This window comes from Pantherophis guttatus, chromosome 1, assembly GCF_059756535.1.
Source record: "Pantherophis guttatus breed Tessera chromosome 1, ASM5975653v1, whole genome shotgun sequence".
NCBI classification, from domain to species: domain Eukaryota; kingdom Metazoa; phylum Chordata; class Lepidosauria; order Squamata; family Colubridae; genus Pantherophis; species Pantherophis guttatus.
This window is the reverse complement of record NC_142063.1, coordinates 33,536,639-33,558,131: the sequence shown is the minus strand read 5'-3', so window position 1 is coordinate 33,558,131 and position 21,493 is coordinate 33,536,639. Positions and strand designations below refer to the sequence as shown.

General features: G+C 40.5%; 1 protein-coding gene across 14 annotated transcripts in view; it reads right to left on the bottom strand.

Annotated features, from left to right (window-relative positions):
* SYT16 (synaptotagmin 16) overlaps positions 1-21,493 on the bottom strand; it is a 101,157-nt gene that overhangs the window by 47,194 nt on the left and 32,470 nt on the right. For 5 of the 14 annotated variants that reach the window (XM_087871550.1, XM_087871560.1, XM_087871536.1 and 2 more), the window contains exon 2: positions 5,966-6,118. The exons of 7 other annotated variants lie outside the window; for them this stretch is intronic. In XM_087871550.1, the coding sequence (XP_087727676.1) occupies positions 5,966-5,981 (16 nt within the window). In that variant the 5' untranslated portion in view covers positions 5,982-6,118. Of the gene's footprint in view, positions 1-5,965; positions 6,119-13,413; positions 13,780-18,598; positions 18,898-21,493 lie in introns of those variants that run through there. 2 more of the 14 variants (XM_087871542.1, XM_087871539.1) reach the window with 2 other exon arrangements.

The following is a 21,493-nucleotide window of genomic DNA, read 5'->3' as shown; positions in this document are numbered from 1 at the left end:
GAAAACCAGCAGAAGGTACACTAGCATACAGATAGTCCTCCACCTATGACCACAATTGAGCCCAGAATTTATGTTGCCAAGTGAGAAATTTGTTAAGTGAGTTTTGCCCCATTTTATGATTTTTCTTGCTACTTGTGTTAAGTGAATCACTGGAGTTGTTAAATTAGTAACAACGTTGTTAAGTGAATCTGGTTTCCCCATTGACTTTGCTTGTCAGAAGGTTGCAAAAGATTATCACATGAGCCCAGGACACTGTAACCATCATAAATGTGAATCAATTGCCAGGAGTCTGAATTTTGATCATGTGACATAGGGATGCTGCAATGGTCATAAGTGTGAAAAATGGCCGAATGCAAATGACCAGCTGTCTGCAAGGAATATACCCGTATTTTTCAGACTATAAGACGCACTGGAGTATAAGACACACCTTAGTTTTTGGAGAGGAAAATAAGAAAAAAGGGGGTGGATCGGCCTCTCAGAATACCCCCAATCAGCTGTTCCCAGAGGTGAACTTTAGCAACAGGTTCCTTGGTTGTCAGCTCTGTGCCTTGCTTTTTTTTCAGCTTCTCAAACAGAGGTTTCAGAGGCTTTTTTTTTCAGCTTCTCAAACGGAGGTTTCAGAGGGTTTTTTTTTTCAGCTTCTCAAACGGAGGTTTCAGAGGCTTTTTTTTCAGCTTCTCAAACAGGTTTCAGAGGCTTTTTTTTCAGCCTCTCAAACGGAGGTTTCAGAGGCTTTTTTTTCAGCTTCTCAAACAGGTTTCAGAGGCTTTTTTTCAGCCTCTCAAACGGAGGTTTCAGAGGCTTTTTTTTCAGCTTCTCAAACAGGTTTCAGAGGCTTTTTTTCAGCTTCTCAAACAGGTTTCAGAGGCTTTTTTTCAGCCTCTCAAACGGAGGTTTCAGAGGCTTTTTTTCAGCCTCTCAAATAGAGGTTTCAGAGGCTTTTTTCAGCCTCTCAAATGGAGGTTTCAGGGGTTTTTCCAGCTGCTCAAACAGAGGTTTCAGAGGCTTTTTTTGGCCTCTGAAACCTCCGTTTCAGAGGCTGGGCAGGGCTACATTCGGTGTATAAGACGCACCCAAATTTTCACCCTCTTTCTCCCACCCTTGGGGGGGGGGGAAAGGTGCATTTGATACTCTGAAAAATACGGTAAATCCTTCCATTCCCCACCATCAGTAAGAGCTGAAGAAGCTTCTTGGATGAAAAGCGAAAGAAAAACAAGACAGTCCAGTTGCCCCTTGAAAAAGTACCTTTGGGACAACCATGATCTGGATAACTGAGAATCTCCATAGACAGATTTACTGATTAATAAAGATAAAAATCCGATTGTCACTTCTTAATCTCCATCTACCCATGTTCTGTGCTTTTAATGATCTCATAACATACTTAAATGCTGGCCATGTATGCATACAGTTCAGGGAAAACTGCAGCCAGTGAATTCTTGGCGGTTATAAAATACAGTATTGAAAATCTGAGAAATTTGTTAGGAGCCTTGGTGGTGCAGTGGACTAAAGTGCTGTTAAGTAGCACTTAGTTGCCAGCTGCCTGCAATTACTGCAAGTTCAAATCTCACCAGGCTCAAGGTTAACTCAGCCTTCCATCCTTCCGAGGTAGGTAAAATGAGGACCCGGATTGTGGGGGCAATAAGCTGACTTTGTATAAAAAAAGAACACCGCTTGGGGGGGGCCAAAAGCCCTACTAAGCAGGTATATACAAAAGTATGAAGGCTACTGCTTAACGCATTGTAAGCTGCCCTGAGTCTCCGGAGAAGGGCGGCATATAAATCGAACCAACTTATTTATTTAGCGTATGGCTGGTCACGCACAATATTAAAACACTTCATTTTTACAGGTTAAAACAATTAAAACAATTTTTAAAAAAAGCAGTAACAAAACCTAAGAGGAAAACAGAAATAACATTTCAGAGTTTAATGTCGAGTTTGGAGATCCAGTCAGTAGCTGTCGTTGTTATGCAGAGGAAGTCCCTAAAATCTCCTGGATACCTTCTGTTAGAGCATTCCCTCACTATATGTTGGATAGTCTGTCGAGGGGCCCCACAATCACATTGTGCTGAAGGTGTCTTTCCCCATTTATACAAGGAGTCGGCACACACCCCAGCAGTCATTCTAATTCTATTGTATGTCACCCATATGTGTTCAGGTAGATTAAATCCTGGAGGTATACTATTAGGATTAATATGCTCAGAAATATCTTGGGGGGAATAGCTACTCCACGCTTCCATCCACTTTTGTGTGGTGTTCTGATGATCGGCCAGCAGCTTAAGCGCTGTCAAGAGTGGTGGGTTTCTTGACTTTAATCAGCATCTTAAGAGATCAGGAATGTAGCCATGAATGGGTAGAGAGGAATTTAACAGGATCTTACTATACTCCCGAATGAGAGCTTCTTGTCGAACTCAATAAATCGAACCAATAAATAAATAAAATAAATAAATAAACTGTATCAACTGAGTTGGAGAAGGTGAGAAAACAAGAACACTTAACAGTAAGAATTAAGTTTACATTTCTTTCAGAATTAAAATCCTCTCTTAGGGCCATCAGCAAGATTCATTAGATGGCTTTGCAATTCAACCTCAGATGGGTATAAAATAAAACCGTAGAATAGTATATGGTACAGCAATTAGCAAGTAATCATGTCCAAGAGTGTTAGCATATAAACAGCAAAAGACATGTTGTCTAAGGCGTGCAAGTTAAAAGCATCCGTCCCATAATTCCAGACATTGCATATTCCCTAGCATTTGCTTTCTAAACAGAACAATTCCTTAGCATCACTAAACTGGAAGGGAGGATTCATTGCAAGGTGGCCTCTTAAACTGCTACTTGTCAGAGACAGCACTGTTCTCAGCAATTGCTTTAATTCTAATTTATTCCTGACATTTGGGTGGGAGGTGGGCCAGAGAATAATAAGGAAAGAGTCACTGGTACTTTTCCAATTATAATCCTGCCACCTCCCAACCAGTAGTCCATAAACTGCCTCTGTTATAACCATTTGTGCTAATTGAACTTCATTATACATTTGTAGCAATGTGTTGTTTTCCAACTGATTCCTGCGGCACCCTTTCTAACCAACAGCTAATTATACCGCACGTACATGCACACATACACAGAAGACATCACACCAAGAGAGCTGGTGCGTGGGCAGGAGCTCGGAGGAAAGCTGCATGTGGCAGACTTGTACGACATTACTATGGGCTCGAGCATTAGAAGATTACCTCCCACTAGAAAGCCCAAAGTGCTTCACAAAAACTATTTCCAAGATGGAAAAATATACCCAAGAAAGTTGCCTGATGAAGGCAATTACTCTGCTTCTCTCACACTGATTGGGAGTGTGGTAAGACTGGAACATTTGCATAGCCTACCCAGTGCTATCCTCAAAAGGGCAGCATTTGAGCAATCCCCCTCTCCAAAGAAGACATTGGATTTTGGAAGAACCTTGTCAATATTTGGAGATATTTCTTAGGGATGATAGCAGTAGCACTTAGATTTATATACCGCTTTACAGCCCTCTCTAAGCGATCTTAGAGTCAGCATATTGATCCCAACTGTCTGGGTCCTCATTTTTACCGACCTCAGAAGGATGGAAGGCTGAGTAAACGCTGAGCTGGCAAATTGCCGGCAGTCAATTTGCAGGCAGTCGGCAGTCAGCAGAAGTAGCCTGCAGTACTGCATTCTAACCACTGCGCCACCACGGCTCATATGATGGACGCTGTAGTCCAACAACTCTCCTTGGAAAAAATCTGATTTAGGCGAAGTCACAGACAATAGCCAAATAATGTTTTCTGAAGAAAATAGACAGAACCTATTTTCCAAAGCATCTGAAGGCAAGACAAGAAGCAATGGATGGAAAACTAATTGAGAGATTCAGCCTAGAACTAAGAAAACATTTCCTGAAAGTGAGAACAATCAACCAGTGGCAGTGGTGGGTTGCTACCAGTTCGCCCTGGTGTGAGCGAACCAGTAGCAAAGGCAAGTGAAACCCACCACTGACCAGTGGAATGGCTTGCCTTCAGAAGATGTGGGTGCCCCATCACTGAAGACTTTTAAGAAGAGACTAGACAACCATTTGTCAGAAATGGTATAGGATCTTCTGCATGAGCAGGGGATTGGATTAGAAGACCTCCAAGGTCCCTTCCAATTCTCTTATTCTGTTTCCACGTTGCCTTTACATTTGGGTTCAATCAGTGCAATTAGACTAAAACATGGCTAGTTAGTTGTCACACTGGGTACTAAATGAATCTAAACAGTGTGGTTAGTTTACTGAATGAAGGCTCCTTCACTGGGGGAGGGGAGCATTCTATGGTTACAGGCAGTACAAGTCTTTGCATTATAAGGGCTATATTTTCATCTCTTGAGCAGCCCAAACATTGTGTCTTCTTGCAGAAGAACCATTCCTCAATAAAATAAACCAGTCTACCCAGGATGTTTTGTTGTTGTGCTCAGTTGCTAAATTGTGTTTGACTCTTCAAGATTGCATGGACCATAGCATACCAGTCCCCCACCCCATCCTCCTTTGTCTCCCAGAGTTTGCCCAAATTCATGTTCATTGTGTCGATGACACTGTCTAACCATCTCATTCTCTGCCATCCCCTTCTCCTTTTGCCTTCAATCTTTCCCAAAATCAGGGTATTTCCAATGAGTTATCTCTTCTCATTTAGTGGCCAAAGTATTTGAGTTTCAGTATCTGCCCTACAAAGAATAATCAGGGCTGATTTCCTTTAGGGTTGACTGATCTGATCTCTTTGCAGTCCAAGGAACTCTCAAGGATTTTCTCCAACTACCCAGGATGTGTACAACAAGCCTATGAACATAGCAACTAGATTCAGTGTGATATCTTCCTAGGAAGAAGACCAGGAAGAGTTAACTCTGGAATAAACCACAGTAAGCTAAAGTGCCTCAAACCGGCCAGGTTATTTATTTATTTTTAATTTGATTTATATGCCGCCCTTCTCCGGAGACTCAGGGCGGTTTACAATGTGTTAAGCAATAGCCTTCATACTTTTGTATATTTATACAAAGTCAGCTTATTGCCCCCATAATCTGGGTCCTCATTTTACCTACCTTAGAAAGGATGGAAGATTGAGTCAACCTTGAGCCTGGTGAGATTTGAACTTGCAGTAATTGCAGGCAGCAATGTAAGTGGATATTAATAACAGTGCTTTAGTCTGCTGAGCCACCAGAGCTCCTTTTGAGGGGTACTTGAAAGTGGGTTGGGGTAGTTGCACTTGTAAAGGATGGTGACACCACAAAGATTGAGAATTCTTGAAGTAAACCATGGTTCAGTTCACCATGGGTTTTAGCATACAATTTTTGCATTTTACTTCCCAAGATTAAAATTGGGGAAGAGTCAAGTGGACAATTCCACCAATTTTTCCAACTTTGATGTTTGAGATGTTTTGGATTTATTTTGCTAATCAGAGAGCTGCAGAATAAGCAAAAATGTGAAAACCTGATTTTATCAACTGTCTGAATTCCAACATCCTCTTGAACAAATTAAATTTGGATGCTCCAACCCAGTCTTCTACCACCATGAGTTTAATATAAATTATTTATACAAGAAACAAATACAATCTATAATTCAATGAGATAGGAAATCTACTTATGCAGGTTACCAATTGCACAAGGGGAGGTTAGCAAAGTACGGTTACCCATGAATAAACTTTACACAAGCATTAATTCAAATATATTGTGGTTAGTAGCTGGAAAAGGAAATACAATTCTATTTATTCTCCTACCTACACCCCACCCCTATTAAAAGCGGTTAAGTACAGGAATCTTGGAGAGTACTAAGAAACTTGTGGTCTTCTAAACAACATCTGAATCACATTTCCCAGCAAACATTTGACCAATGGTGAAGGTCCCTAGGATGATGGATCAGCATCATTGGGAAGACCACAAGTTCTCCACTCTTATGGTAAGCATCTTGCAGAGAGATTGCAAATTGTTAAGATATGTACCCAATAGTAGAAGCATCTGTGATACAGGCGTAGTTCTAAAATCCCTCTGCCTGCACTTATTGGGAGTTAGCAGCTTCTCTCCAATCTACTCAAGAATCTTCATCTCTTCAACTTCTTTCCACCAGATGCTGACAACCATTTTCAAGCTTATCTCTGTAGCAGGAAACATATAAGAAACTGTTTTTGTGGAAACTCTGAAAGCCCAGAGACTTATTAAAGCAAATTGAACAGCAGGCAGCTGTTTTAACAAAATGTGGGTCACACCAGAACTGCTAGAGCCACTTCTGCTTGTTGCTACATCAAGCCAAACTGATATGTGCACTATGAGCCATAGTTATCAGCCACAAACAGGTGGTGCTTTTATTCATGTGTGAGGCTCACACAATGTGCAAACACTCCAGAAATAAAATGTGTGTGTTTTCGCAGGACAGCAGGTCTCTGTTGATTATTTCAAACAAGCTAGAGAATGAATTATTGCAACTGCTTGTATGCTGCAAGGAATGAAACAATTGTGTAACGCATCCACTGTCCCAAAGGTGACCCTAATCATCAATCACCTGGAGTGGAATGGGAGGGAGTGGGAGGTTTGTCAGCCTTGAACAGAAGCAAACAGCAGTTCAGGATTGGGCAGGAACACTGCACTTTCCACCTGCAAATTTTTCAGTCTCCAAGGGCTGGAAGGACATGGCCACAGCGTGATGATATCATGATCCACGGCCTTTTTCATGATTCATTGTTGTAGATAGCTATAGGAATTGCATAAAAAATGAAACTAGGGATTCAGCATCTTTGTTATAGTTCTTACTCAAAGGAACCGTTTCTGTAAACCACTTGTAGACCTTAATTCAACGTACTGAGCATTATCTTGAACTTCAGACTGTACCCGGCCTACTACATGCTGAAGAATGGCCATTTTTAGGATTCCACAAACTCTCAAACCTTTTGGATTTTCATGTATAGGTACTAGCATGAAATGTCACATATTTATAACAGGCTCTGTTACCTTTCATGAACAAATATGAAAGGCACCATGCAGGCAGTGGTGGAATTCAATTTTTTTTACTACCGGTTCTGGAGGTGTTGCTTGGTGGGCATGACTTGGAGGGCGTGGCAGGGGAAGGATACTGCAAAATCCCCATTCTGGGCCCAGCCAGAGGTGGCATTTGCCAGTTCTCCAAACTATTCAAAATTTCCATTACCAGTTCTCCAGAACCTGTCAGATCCTGCTGAATAGCACCCCTGCATGCAGGACTCTTTAAGATCCTTAGGACCGGCCCTTCTGTATTGAAAAAAAGCCACTGAAGATCTCTAAGTAAAGCCTCATCTTAACAATAGTGGCAAATATCTGTAGCTCAGATGTAGGATGATGAGGGTGAAGGTTTGTTCTCTGAGCGTTCAGAAACCAACCCACAAGCTCAAAGCCTCATCTCTGCTGATTTTTGGTTGACAGCAACAACCTAGTTTTTATTCAACAACTCTTGAGCAGCTGGCAGTTTTAATTATTACCGTGCCAAAATGAGCCTTATAATTTCTAGGGAAGGTTCTCTTGAGTGTCTGTTTTTCTTTGTTAGCTTCAAGGTGTTGGAGAAGAGCTTTTGGTTTTTTCCTTGAGATGTTTTCAACACATTATACTTGGATGTGGGAAGAGAACAGATGCTGGTGCTGTTTTCATTCTACTATATAGGTAATCCTCGATTTATAACCATAATTGACTACAAAATTTCTGATGCTAAGCAAGACAATTCTTAAGTGAATTTCTTGCCACTGTTGTTAAGTGAATCACTGCAGTTGTTAAATTAGTAACCTGGTTATTAAGGGAGTGTGGTTCCCCCATTGACTTTGCTTGTGAGAAGGTCACAAAAATAGATCACATGACCCCGGGATAGTGCAACCATCATAAATATGAGTCAGTTGTCAAGCATCTGAATTTTGATCATGTGACCATGGGGATGCTGCAATAGTCGTAAGAGTAAAAAACAGTCATGATTTTTTTCAGTGCTGTTGAAATTTCAAGTGATCAGTAATTGAACTGTAGTAAGTTGAGGACTACCTGTATATTTTTTCCATTACTCTGCATTCTCCTTGGCTGCCCACAATTTACTATCTGAAAAAAGCCAGAAAGAGAAATTCTCTCCCAATATCTCCTCTTCAGATTGACGGGAAGCAGGAGAAGTCAGAGGGGCTGCAGACCAATAGCAATAGCACTTAGACTTATATAGCGCTTCACAGTTCTTTACAGAGTCAGCATATTGCCCACAACAATCTGGGTCCTCATTTTACCCACCTCGGAAGGGTGGAAGGCTGAGTCAACCTTGAGCCTGGTGAGATTTGAACTGCCAAATTGCAGGCAGTCGGCAGAAGTAGCCTGCAGTACTGCATTCTAACCACTGCACCACCGTGGGTCAATAGAAAGAGGATTGTGCAATGAAAGATGGGGCATTCACACACATCCCGGAGCCCCTTGTTAGTAACATGGGCAAGAACACCAGACTCCCATCTATTAGAACTTTGCCAAATGTTCTTTGCTTTTTTTAAAAAAAAATTATAAAGGTTTATTCTAAGATAAAAAAGAAAGAAAACTTTGAAAGCTAAGAGAAAGAGGAGAAGTGCAGAGAAAAAGAAAGAAAAGTAGTGACTTCTGACTTTTTTCAGTGCAGTAAAGTACCCCCCAAAAAAATTACAATCTCAACCTTTTGCTTTACATTTCTAAAGATTTCAAGCCATTTCTGGAACTACAAAGTCATTAAAACCTTAACTCGGATGTTCATTTTTTTTCCAGTTTCAAGCAAAACCCCCAGAAGCAAGTAGAAACAAGACTAGATAGGTTCTTCTCTTTAATGAAAACAGACACTTTTGCCATCTCTGCCAACTCCATCACCTTTACCTTCCATTATTCTATTGTGGGAATTAATGTATCTAATGTTCTTTGCTTTTGAAACAAAGTTGGAAAGCAGGTTTTTTAAAATTAGATCAAATGGGAACTGGTAGCAAACAAACAGGACAATTTCTCTCCAGAGCACTAGTTTTAATCTAGTATATACTGTTGCTTGTTTCTTATTCCCCCCACCCCCCCACCCCCCCACCCCCATTATTATTATCTATATAAGAATATAAGAAACAAGGAACACAGAGAAAATCAGGTACAGGAACCAGAATATGGGTGTGTCAACAACAGATCTGAAATATCAAATAACTAATATAATCCAATACACCATCAGGAGCATATTGTATAATATGCCCCTCTCTGAGTGGGATGGGCAGTGAAGAAGTATGAAATATAAAGACATAAGTTATTTCACCTTCATTTTCGAGTCAAAATCCACAAGTCTGTTGAGCTTAATTAGCATTATTCAAGTCATTATAAATCTATAAGCAATAGATAATGCATTCCACCACTACTATAAATTGTGCACCAAGTCAAAATATGAGCTGTAGAACCCCTTGTAAGCAAATTATATCAGCTTTTAGTATCTCTAATTTGTGGAATACTTTCTTTCTTTTAATAGCTGAATTAAGTCCATTTATATTTATTGAAATTAATTTCCTTTCTTCCATATTCATACTTTATATGTAGGTTTATTGCTCTAGTAGATCTTACTTCACGTTGTTCCTTTTGTTGGATAGCTCCCCCAATTGCTCCCTCTGTCGACTCGAATATTGCTAATTCTGTAAATTTTATTGGGACTACAGGTTGGATTTCAAATTGCATTCCTTTTCTTTTTCTCTAAGAAATTGGTCATAGAAAGTTCTTGCTTTATCAATTGTGTTCAGCCGGTATCTTTGAATTTTTATGTTTTATTTTTGTTTAAAAATAAAAAATTATTGGGGGAAAAAAATGAGCTGTAGAACCCAAATTTTCAGTGTGGCATGTGGCACAATTCTAATGTACAATACAATGGTCCAAAACAGTTTCCAATTTAAATTAAATTCTGCACCCAAATTTTGATAGGTTTTTCATTGATAATGCCTTTAATGCTCTTATAATGCCTTGGTATGACCACACATAGAATACCTCATCTTGTTTCGGTTGCCATAATATAAAAAAGATGCTGGAAAGTTTCAGAGAAGAGCAACAAAGATGATTAGGGGGCTGGAGGCTAAAACATATGAAGAACAGTTGCAGGAATTGGGTTCATCTAATCTAGTGAAAAGAAGGACTAGGGGTGATATGATAGCAGTCTTCCAATATCCAAGGGGCTGTCACAAACAAGAGGGGATCAGCCTATTTTCCAAAGCACCTGAAGGTAGGACAAGAAGCAATGGATGGAAACTAATCAAGAAGAGAACCAACCTAGAACTAAGGAGAAATTTTCTGACAGAATAATCAGTGGAGAATGACTTCCTCCAGAAGTTTTGGGTGCTCCAACACTGGAAGTTTTTAAGAAGAGATTGGACAACCATTTGTCAGAAATATTATAGGGTTTCCTGCCTGAGCAGGGGATTGGACTAGAAGAACTCCAAGGTCCCTTCCAACTCTGTTATTCTATTAATTTGTTAATCTTATAAAGAGACATATTTTATAGGTATCTCTTCCGTAATTTTGTTGTAAACTGTCTCTCACGTGCTATTTTTGGTGGAAATTTAGGATTTAAATCTATTGAATAAACAGCTGCAAGTTTTACATGTGCTTTCCCTCCTTTTCTTTTATGGTTTCTAGATCATAAACCGGAAAACAGTAATTAACTTGCTTATTATTTCTGTTCCATTTCCATGGACGACAGAGTAAAAAGCATGCAGACTTCAGTCTAGAAGCAACTGCAAGGGGAAGTAATTATTAGGCAAAGATAAAACATGGAGTAGATATGTTTTTTGCAGAAAAAGACAGATCAGAAACTGCAAACCAATGAAATAAAAATTGAAAAAAAGATTATGGCATACATGTCGAGTGTCAAGTCAACTCAACATAAAATGGGGAGGGGGAGTCACCGCAGATCCAGTAATGAAGGAGGGAATCCTACCGAACAACGACGTTCCTGCTGGCTGCACCGTGGTGGTGGTGCAGCTTTGCACATTGGTGATGGGGAGGTGTTAAGCCCGGAATCAGAGGCAGTCGGTCACCCTGCGGACGGGACAGGGCAGAATGACTGGAGGGGGAGGTGTTCCCAGCCGCCACAAAGAGAAGGGCTGGGCCAGGAAGTAACGCCGATTGGCTATGGCCACTCCCAGCTTAATTTGAACATGGATAAAAAGGCGCTGGGAGGTGCCGACCCCAACGCCGACTTTGTGTTATTCCTAACGTTCATATGTGACTACACTGAGAAATGAGAATTAAACCTGGGAAAAAGAGGCTTTCGCAGTCTGGTGGGCCTTACTTACTTGGCGACACCTCTTGGAGGGGATTGGTACCAAATCTGAGGTATGGACCGATCATAAAACCTACAGGCCCTCCAAAAGCCGAGGAAGTTGTCCCCAAAACAGGTACATTGGGCCCAATATTTCCAGCGCTTCAAGTTCGACCTGAAATATGTGCCTGGAGGACAGAACTTTCTGGCGGACACTTTGTCGTGAATGCCTCAATTTCAAAGCAAAAGAGAAGAGGTTGTCCAGGTGATGATACCGAAAGGCCTAAGCGAAGACTGCTTGAATACTAGAGAACACTCATGGCAAACGGACCTACGTCACGAGACGGGCAGGGACCCTTGGTTTCATACCCAAAAATCGATATTGACACACCGAAATGGGATTGCATGGATGGGATCTTGCATCTATGTACCGGCGGCTTTACAGTGAGCAGTGTTACAGCAATGTCACGACTCAAAACTGGCCGGTCATTTTGGTTTCCTCAAGACATTACATTTGACCAGACGTCAGTTCTGGTGGCCATAACTGCGGAAAGATATCAAACAATATGTAAAAGAATGCTCAATGTGCGCAACAACAAAACCACGGTCTGGGCGGCCTTTGGGACTTTTACAATCAGTAGCTAACCCTAAGGAACCTTGGGAGGAGATCGCTATGGACTTTGTGGTAGACCTTTCCAATAGTAGTGGGAATACCGTCATCTGGACATCTTTTCTAAGCAGGCTCATTTTGTTCCGTGTAGCGGGTTGCCATCGGCTAGGAAACTCTCAAGGATGTTCATCCAACATGTCTACCAGCTACATGGTGTCCCACGAATCATCTTGGATAGGGGCGTTCAGTTCACCGCCCGCTTTTGGCGCAACTTCCTAACAGCAATCAGCTCCTCCCAAGGTCTAAGTACCACCTATCATCCTAGTACTAATGGGGCTGCGGAACGGTCTAACGCCATGGTGGAATGCTACCTACATTGCTACGTGTCCTATCAACAAAACGATTGGGCAGACCTGTTGCCTTTTGCTGAAATAGCGTATAATAATACAGTCCATCGAAGTATAGGTACCACACCTTTCAAAATTGTCTCCGGCAAAGAATTTAGGGCCATTCCCGAATTAGATGACCAGAACAAGGAACAAGTGTCCCCAGATGAATGGAGTAGCTGTATCAGTAAAGTATGGCCACAAGTAAAAGTCGCACTAGCCAAAGCAATGGACAAATATAAGGCGTATGCCGATAAGAAGCGGGCTACCCATAAACTGTTTCAAGTAGGGGATCAGCTGTACCTCTCCACCAAATACATACGATTAAAAACCCCAGGCAAGAAACTAAGTCCTCAGTACCTAGGTCCATTCCGGGTTCATAAAGTGGTCAACCTGGTTACCGTGGTCCTGCAGTTGCCACCGTATCTGGGAAAGGTCCACCCCGTCTTCCACTGCAGTTTGTTAAAGCCGGTGGACAACCAGGTAAATATCCCACCTCCCGAACTATAAGGGATGACCATTACGAAGTAGACGGGATTCTCAATTCCCGGGTCCGTCATGGCAGACTACAATACCTGGTCAAATGGAATGGGTATCCCTTAGTGGAAGCGTCCTGGGTGGCAGCAACAGACCTAAACGCCACAAGGCTTTTAAGATGGTATCATAAAACCAACCCACAGAAACCCGGTCCTGTAATCTAACCTCTCTCTTTCATGTCTTGCAGGTGGACTCCTGGTAAAGGGGGCCGCCTGTCGAGTGTCAAGTCAACTCGACAGAAAATGGGGAGGGGGAGTCACCGCAGATCCAGCGATGAAGGAGGGAATCCTACTGAACGACGACGTTCCCGCTGGATGCACCATGGTGATGGGGGGTGTCTACGCTGGTTGCAGCTTTGCACATTGGTGATGGGGAAGTGTTAAGCCTGGAATCAGAGGTCGGTATCCCTGCGGCCGGGACAGGGTAGAATGACTGGAAGGGGAGGCGTTCCAGCCACCGCAAAGAGAAGGGCTGGGCCAGGAAGTAATGCCAATTGGCTATGGCCACTCCTGGCTTAATTTGAACATGGATAAAAAGGCGCTGGGAGGCGCCTGACCCCAACGCTGACTTTGTGTTATTTCTAACGTTCGTATGTGACTACACTGAGAAATGAGAATTAAATCTGTTTACAACCTCGTGCTTTGCTTGCGAGTCGTGTTTTCAGCAGCGCAAGCCAGCTTGGTGAGCAGCATACGACAATACGTTTCTCTCTTGCTGAGGCCAGAAAAACAGGAAGATGCATTTAAATATCTGTTTTACAGATCCAAATGTTTCTCTCCCCTACAACATTGGCCATGTTCATGAATATGCAGAGACCCTCTAATCTTCTGTATTGATTTCATGCATAAGGTGGAGGAAGATACTACAAAAACTCATGCCAATATGTTAAATTGTGCCTGTCATGAAGATTCCACTGGGATTCTGAACCGGATTACAAGAATCTTTTTTCTCCTATACTTTCTATGCTAAACAAGTAGAAACCGAAATCCTGTTAAAAAGAAAATAAAAGTCACCAATTACCATAGGAACATTGGTTCATATAGTACCATATTTACCAACCTTCCTAAGGCAAAATCAAATTCATAGATGAATAGGATCTTGGAATAGTTTCAACCACTGTCTTATTGTGCTGTGTGAGTTGTTAGAATGTTAAAGTTATTACTATAAAAGCAATTTATAATTCAACAGACTTTCCGACATAAGAAGAGTTGGGGCAAGGAGCTGCTTACTTCTAAACCTAGATTTTAAAAATGCAAATACTGTGTTCGTCTAACTAAGGGGTGTCAAACTCAATTTCATTGAGGGCCACATCAGGATTGTGTTTGACCCTAGGGGTGCTGGGTGGGCATGGCCCGCTCAACATCACTTGTGCTGGGGACACCTGTGGTGGCCTGGGTGGGGCTGGGGCAATCCATTGCCTCCCGCAGAGGAAGGCAAGACCAGGGAGAGCTCTGTTTTAGGACTCCGTTTTTGACTGTGATGGTCTCCTGCAGCCCTCTGCCAGCAAAAACGGAGCTCCCAAGCTCTGTTTTCCCTGGCAGAGGCACCCTGGCTTGTCCTTCGCTACTTCTAGGGTGGACCCATGGCTCAGATCTAAGCACCCCGCAGACCGGAACTGGCCCGCGAATCTTGAGTTTGACACCCCTGGTCTAACATGGTGTTCAAAGAAATAAACTACTATAGCTTAGTATAGAGAGCCAAAGCATCAGCCTAGAACCTGGAAAACTGTTGAGTTCTACTCCTGCCTAGCTAACTAGCTGTGTTTCTGGGCCAGGCATTGTTTCTTGGCCCTAGGAAGAAGAAGGCAATGGCAAGCTATTTTGGGGGGGGGGGAATTGGCAAGAAAATTGCAGGGATTAGTCCAAGCAGTTGCCAAGAGTCGACACATTACGACAAAATATGAAAGAAATAACAATTGCAATAAAATATGTCCATTCATCAGTTAAAAACCTTAAAAACCTATCAGTATTTGGATACAGAATTTAATTTGGGAATAATTCTTGGTAACTAAATTTAACAAATAAAAAAAAATAAAAACAGTGAATTGAAGGTGCACAAACACACACAATTGAAGGCACACACACACACACACACACAAAAAGGGAGAAACCTAATCTCTGGTTTCTGGATAGTTTTTATTTTTACTGTATTTTTTTTTCTCCCTTTTTTTCCTGTGTTTAATCCTGTAATCATCATATTGGGAAAAAACACAGAATATAAAGATGCTTCAGCTGCCTCAGATTTATTATGGGGGATGAATGCTTAGCACTCACCACTTAGCCCATCACAATTCATTAACTACAACGTTTTCCATTTACTCACATTATATTCAGTTTGGGTTTAAATTGGACCCCGAGTTCCATCGTTGCTTCCTGCCAATATGAACAATCGCTTGTTTTATTTTGCACACATTTGGGCTCTAGGAAGTGACAGCTGCCTTTTATATCCGATGGCCTTTTGCTCTCTTTATAGAACCTCTCACATATACACAGAGGGAGAGAGAACAGGAGTGAGATATGTAACACACATAGCACTCTGCTAACTGACTTTAACACTGTGCATCTGCCAAAACAGGCTCAAGTCCACAAAAGCTTATGTCACAATAAATAAATCTGTTTAGCCTTTCAAAGTATCACAAGATCTTGGTTGTGTTTGCTGCAAGAGCATAAAGCAGATATAGCGGAAGAGGGGGGAAATCAGTCGTTCCATTCATCTGAAAACTGATTCCCCCCACCCCCAGATATACTCCCCTGATGAACTCTCAGATGCCTCTTGGGCCCTCCGTGTATTTTGCTCCTTCTCAAAATTTAAGATTGTGAGGTACATCCTGGCAGGCAGCCAACTCCAACATCCATCTGGAACGTTTCTTACATTTTTCCCTCAAAGAGACGTGAGTGCAATATCTTTGTTCCTATGACAACATACTGATGAAATATTTTGACTTAATTGAAATTATGTACATCACTGCTAGGAAGCTTCCGCATAGCTGCCATCTGCTCAAGTAAAATAGCCCTTACCATTCTCCTGAGATATCTATAGAATCCAGACAGGTCCTTAATCTGCAGTTTAGAGTAATAGCTGCTCTCTGCTTTTGCTACAAAGAAATAAATTCCAGAAAGCAATTCTCTAGCTTAGAGAAGAATTAATCACGTACATGGTGTTTGGAATTTCAAAGACCCAAAGCAAACATACACCAGAATTTTGGTTCCCTTTCATGGTTAGTTCACTGAATAGTGGTAATAGATTTTGAACCCAAAATCAATAATCCAAAATCTACCTTGAACTGGTACATCAACTGAAAATTTACAAAGTAGCATGCAAGCTTTTAAGTGTCCAAAAGTAATTAATTTGTGGGATCTAGTTGATGGATTTAAAAAGTATCTGAATAAATTCATAACGGTCAAATATTCTGAGGGTGATTAGTGTTAATGTTTCCTCTGTGATGGGGAAAACTGGTATTTTGTCTGGGATGTGAAACAGGTATTTTGTCTCCAAATACCAGTTGCAGAATTCCTCATTCTTTGTGGTGAATATAAAATACTACAGTTCTAGTCAATTTTACAATTTGCAACAATCTAGGCCATGAGTGTCAAACTTGCGGCCTGCGGGTCAGATGCGTCATGCGCTGGCCAAGCCCATGCCTGGTTTAGCGAAGGGGAAAAAAGTTGTGATATGTGACGTAATGACATGACGCCACGAGTTTGACACCCTGATCTAGGACAGTCCTGTCTTAGTTTTCTTCTCACACCTCCTATTTTCAATTGAGTGCATTTACTAATTCAGTCCACAAAAGGTCTACATCTTGAACGGAAAACTACTTCATCTCTTGCAACCCATATTTTATTTTGCCTTCTTAAAACTCTGCATATTTTTCCACCTATTGCATGCTAAAGACCGCAACTTTCGCATGCTTCCAAAACAACAACTCCTTACTCGATGGCCTGCTTTAAGTGAGCCTAAATTAATATTTCATCCATTCACACAAGTACATGGCACAAGAGACTATCCATTAATATGTTAATTGGATAATAATAGTTTTGAGCAGAAACATAAGTGGAGTCTTTCTTTGGTCTTTTTCTATGACTGTAGTTTAAAAAAAACTTTTCAAACATTTTGATTCCCAATGTAACTTTCAAAATAGAAACAGACAAACATACACAGTAATGCACTGAACGTTAAAATTATGTAGCTTTGGATCATTTTCCTCAAGAAATAAGAACAGGTATAATCTTTTTGAGTCATTTTTTTTTATGTTGGCTTATCTGCAATTAGAAAACTGACTTGAAAGAAATAAGCAACAATAGCTGGGCTTATTTGCAACACTGTTCTTCTATTAGACAACAAAATGCCCTCTAGACCGAGTAAAATATTACAGTTTTTCATCTTCATTCACTCAACTTGCAATCACACAAGTTGGCCCTGCAGATTGATCCAAATGCTATTCCAGCTGATATAAGTCTAAACCTTTCCTCTCAAGGTTATGTGTGTTTCCTTGGCAACCCACCGAACCTCCATTACTCCAGGGAGCTACAATGTGCTGCCAACGAGAGTCTGATATTTAATCAACCCTCTATTTTTAACAGTTATTCAGTTTCCATGCGCAGGCCACATACCCAGATGAAACAGGGCATCTTGCAGATCTTGTTTCCCCTTGACCTACAATTATTTATGTCTCCCTTCAGGACACACGCTTAATCAACGGTGACATAAAACAAAGTAGGCCAACATGTACTTAACACTTGCACTCCAGGCATTCTTTCTGTTCTCTGGATTTTGATTTGTTTTGTTTTGGCAGGGACCGCACACCAATTATAACAGTTATTTTGGGAGATGCAGGTAGGGAAAATAACACATTTATTTATATGCACTCTCATAGATTTTAAAGCTTTCTGTCAAAACCTATCACTAGCATTGCTTTTTTAGGCTTTACTAGATTCCCAGCCCACTGCCCAATGTGCCAAAGCTTGAAGTTCTACTCATTCAAGGTGAAGTTAGGCAAAATTAAAAACACAGTAGAAGTGGAGCCTTAAAAAACTTTGAGACAGAGTTCAGCAAGGATCTATTCCAGTACTGTTACACCTTTTCTTGAGATGGATGAACACAAAATTTCACAAACAAAATGCTTGTCTGCCTTGTTTTAGAACAGGGATATCCAACCTTGGAAGAAAATTTAAGGCTTGTGGACTTCCACTGCACAAAAGTATATACCATGCGATGTGGTATGACCTGGGCCTCCTTGGCACCCATTGTGGAAAGCTACTACACCTTTATCATATAAAAAAATGTTCTCTATCTCTGCTTCTCAAATTTAGTATAGAGAGAAGGAGGAGGAAAGGTCCCAACCAACTGAGAGAGAATTTCAATTGATGTCTGACCAAATGAGAGGAGAAACTGAGGAAAAGATATGGAAATTAAATTGACACATTAGCTGGAAAAATATATCCAGGGAATTAATGGTACCCCTCCATCATTTTTCTCTCCAAAGTAAAATGTTCTAATGGTGAAAAATCTAATGAAATTCGAAGAAGACCAATGTGATATTTCAAAGCAAAAATGCCAGACAGATGCTGTTTTCTTTTTCTTTACCAGATAATAAGTGAAAACCCTGGAGCTGCAATTGACCATGGGAATCAAAGGAACCACGTTCTCACTTATCTACACTAATAGCCAGAGATTCTACTGCAAGTCTCTGAATATCAGCTAAAGTACAAAACACTCTTGCCAAATGTTTTGTTTGCAAAAGAAATCACAAAACAAGGATAGCATGGTAAGAAAATCAACTTTAGACCATAGAATCATACAGACCAGAACAACTTACCTGATTTCCCTTATGCCCCAAAGGAAAGTTAAGCTTCAAACTCCAAACTTTAATTAATGAATTAATTCAGATGTTTCACATTATCATCCCAGCGCTGATTGTGCGATTAAGGAAACTTTTATTGGATTACAAGTTCGGGTTTCCACGATAGATTTGCACCTGTAAGATATTTTGGAGTTCTTTGCAAACCTTGAATGGCAAAGTTTAGAACTGGGAGTGGCAATTTATCCAGAAAAAGGAGGAAGTGTCTGGGTCTATAAACATATGACAAACAGCCAAGGAATGTTAGCCAGACGGACAGCAGAAAAACTGGCCTAACATGTTTCTCCATTACAAGATAGCTGTTCACAATAGCCCTAATCCAAGTAACAAAGTGTTTTGGAAGAACACTGACACAGCCTGCTGTTGGTCAAATTATTACCTGTTTCTGTACTAGAGTGATTGTTTTTGCTGACAAAATCTGCCCAGTGGAAAGAACTGTAAATTATTGTTTACTAAAGTCTTCCACGGCAACAGTATAATTTTCCTCCTTGCTTAGACTCAAGATACTTGCAGTCACCAGAAATATGCTTCAGCCACCAGAGAGACTTCCTGTAGCTAAAGTTCAACATTTACAACAGAAAAAGGTAAAATGAAAGGCTTTCACTTGCGAATATAATTGTCCAGACCTTCACCGATCATTTATTCACCCAAAAGACGTATTATTTCTTACTTCTGAGGTTCTAAGGCCAAGGAACTACACACATTTTCAGCGCATTATGACACACTTGGGACGATGTGTTCTAAAAGAAATGACAGCTGTACCCTGCTCTTTGTGGACAGAACAATGTCATTCTCAAATCAGGGTATTTATCATCCGATCATCGATTTTCCATGCAGAAGAAAAAGTACAGAAGGCTAAATTACTTTTGCAAAGATTTAGTTTCTTTTCCTCCCACGAGCATCACTTACAAAAGACATCTGGTGTATCTATATTTAAGGGAGAACCTGAGGGGTGGGGGTGGGAGGACTTACAACATTTCAGAACAGACTTTGTCTCTCTTCCAAATCTTTCTTAGTCACAAAATTATTCTGGGAGGGACAATTTAGAAGCAAGGCTCACTCTTCAAGTTCAAGATGGCTGAAAGCTAGAAGTGTGTGAATCCCAGAAGCCCCAGTCCCACTCAGAATGCCAAAACCAGACAAGACAATTTAAACCAAGACTTGCATCCTATCACACTCTTCAACATGAAAGGAAAATCTCAGTATGACGCCACAACTTCCTCCACCACTGTTCAACTGCTACTTTGAGCTTATTTGCTTGAAATACTGCATACAAAGGGAAAAGCCATTTGCTTTCCTAATCGTCTCAGTTTTCTACTCTTCAGTATTAGCATCATGAAATATCAAAGGATATGTATAGATTCATCTGAACAATCTACAAATCTTCTGGGAGGTAGAGAAGTGTATTATTTTGAACAGAAAATGTGCATTTATGAACACAAAACATCTAAGTAGCAAGTACATTCCTGAAGTCCAAATCTGTCTTAGATCAATGTGGTTAACAGATCTGAAATTCACATTGTCTTATAATTTAAAAGAAAACTTTTTTAAAATGTCTGATGTATAAAAGGTACTTCTAATCACTGTTGGAAATGCGCAAAATGTCAAGGGACATTTATAGGCTTGTGAAAAAGCAAAAACATACTGGGTAGAAATACAAGCTGTGGTGATGCAAAGATCGGTTTTATGTATGGCAACAGCAGAGAGGATATTATGAGCACAAAGATGGACATCTGCAGAAACACCAGTAATGGAAGAAAGGATTGTGAAGATGGCTGAAGTTGCAGGAATGGTTAAATTGACTGCTTTGATCAAGGAGGGAACTGCAATTAATTTTATATTTAAAAAAAACACTGGAAACCCTTTATAGACTTTTTTTTTTTTTGCTGAAAACGGATAAAAACGAACTGCTGATTTCAGGATTTATTGATTTAAAAAGTTTTTTATGGGAAGCAGGGAATTGTGGCCAGAGGAAGTGGCCTTGAATTAAATTATTGCCAAACCTATTAAGTCAGCTCTTCAGAGTTCTGAAACAGGCTAGCCAACTGAGGTTCTTATAGATGCTGGCACAAATTTCACTGTCAGGAATAATGACAAAGGTATAGAACACGGGGTTGGGTATCTGGTATCTGTCACTTAGAATCATGAGACAAATGTCCTTTCTGAAAAGTTTAATGGAACTTTGGGAACTATGATTAGCAAATGCATTAATGAATGCTGTAATAACTGGGACTTGATGGTGTCCCATGATGTCACTGTTAGCTTATAGGCAGTACCACACTTGTGTCTTGAGTTCTTCCCATTTGCTCTTGTGTACATAAGAAAAACTATTAGAAAGGATCAGAAGAATGTAATTTATGTGAAAAGAGGCAACATAGTCCAGATATGAGAGCCATGGGAAAAAATATTTTTAAAAAAACTTGCCTTAATTAATTCATTGTAATTCTGGCTGAGAATTTATCCTTAAGAGTTTTTAGTTGTACCCAAGACTAGCTTTAAAAGTGCTTGTGATATCCATGTGGTTCTTGATTTTTTGGTTTATTAGCTACATAGGGCATATCAGGGTTAGTCCAAAACCAGAAGAAAGGAAGAAAGTGAAAATCCTGGATGTTCAACTACACAAATATGGTTTTCAGATAGATTTATTCCATTTGAAAACAGCAAGTGTGAAAGAAATAAAAATGAACATAAGACTCAAGGGGAAATGATTTCAAGTTTCACTCATTATTACGGACATAAGTAATAATTTCATCATCATCATCATCATCATCCTCATTTCATCATCATCATCATCGCATTTTTCCCACAGGCGCAGGGTCTGTTTTTTGGGTCAACAAGCACCATCATGCATGA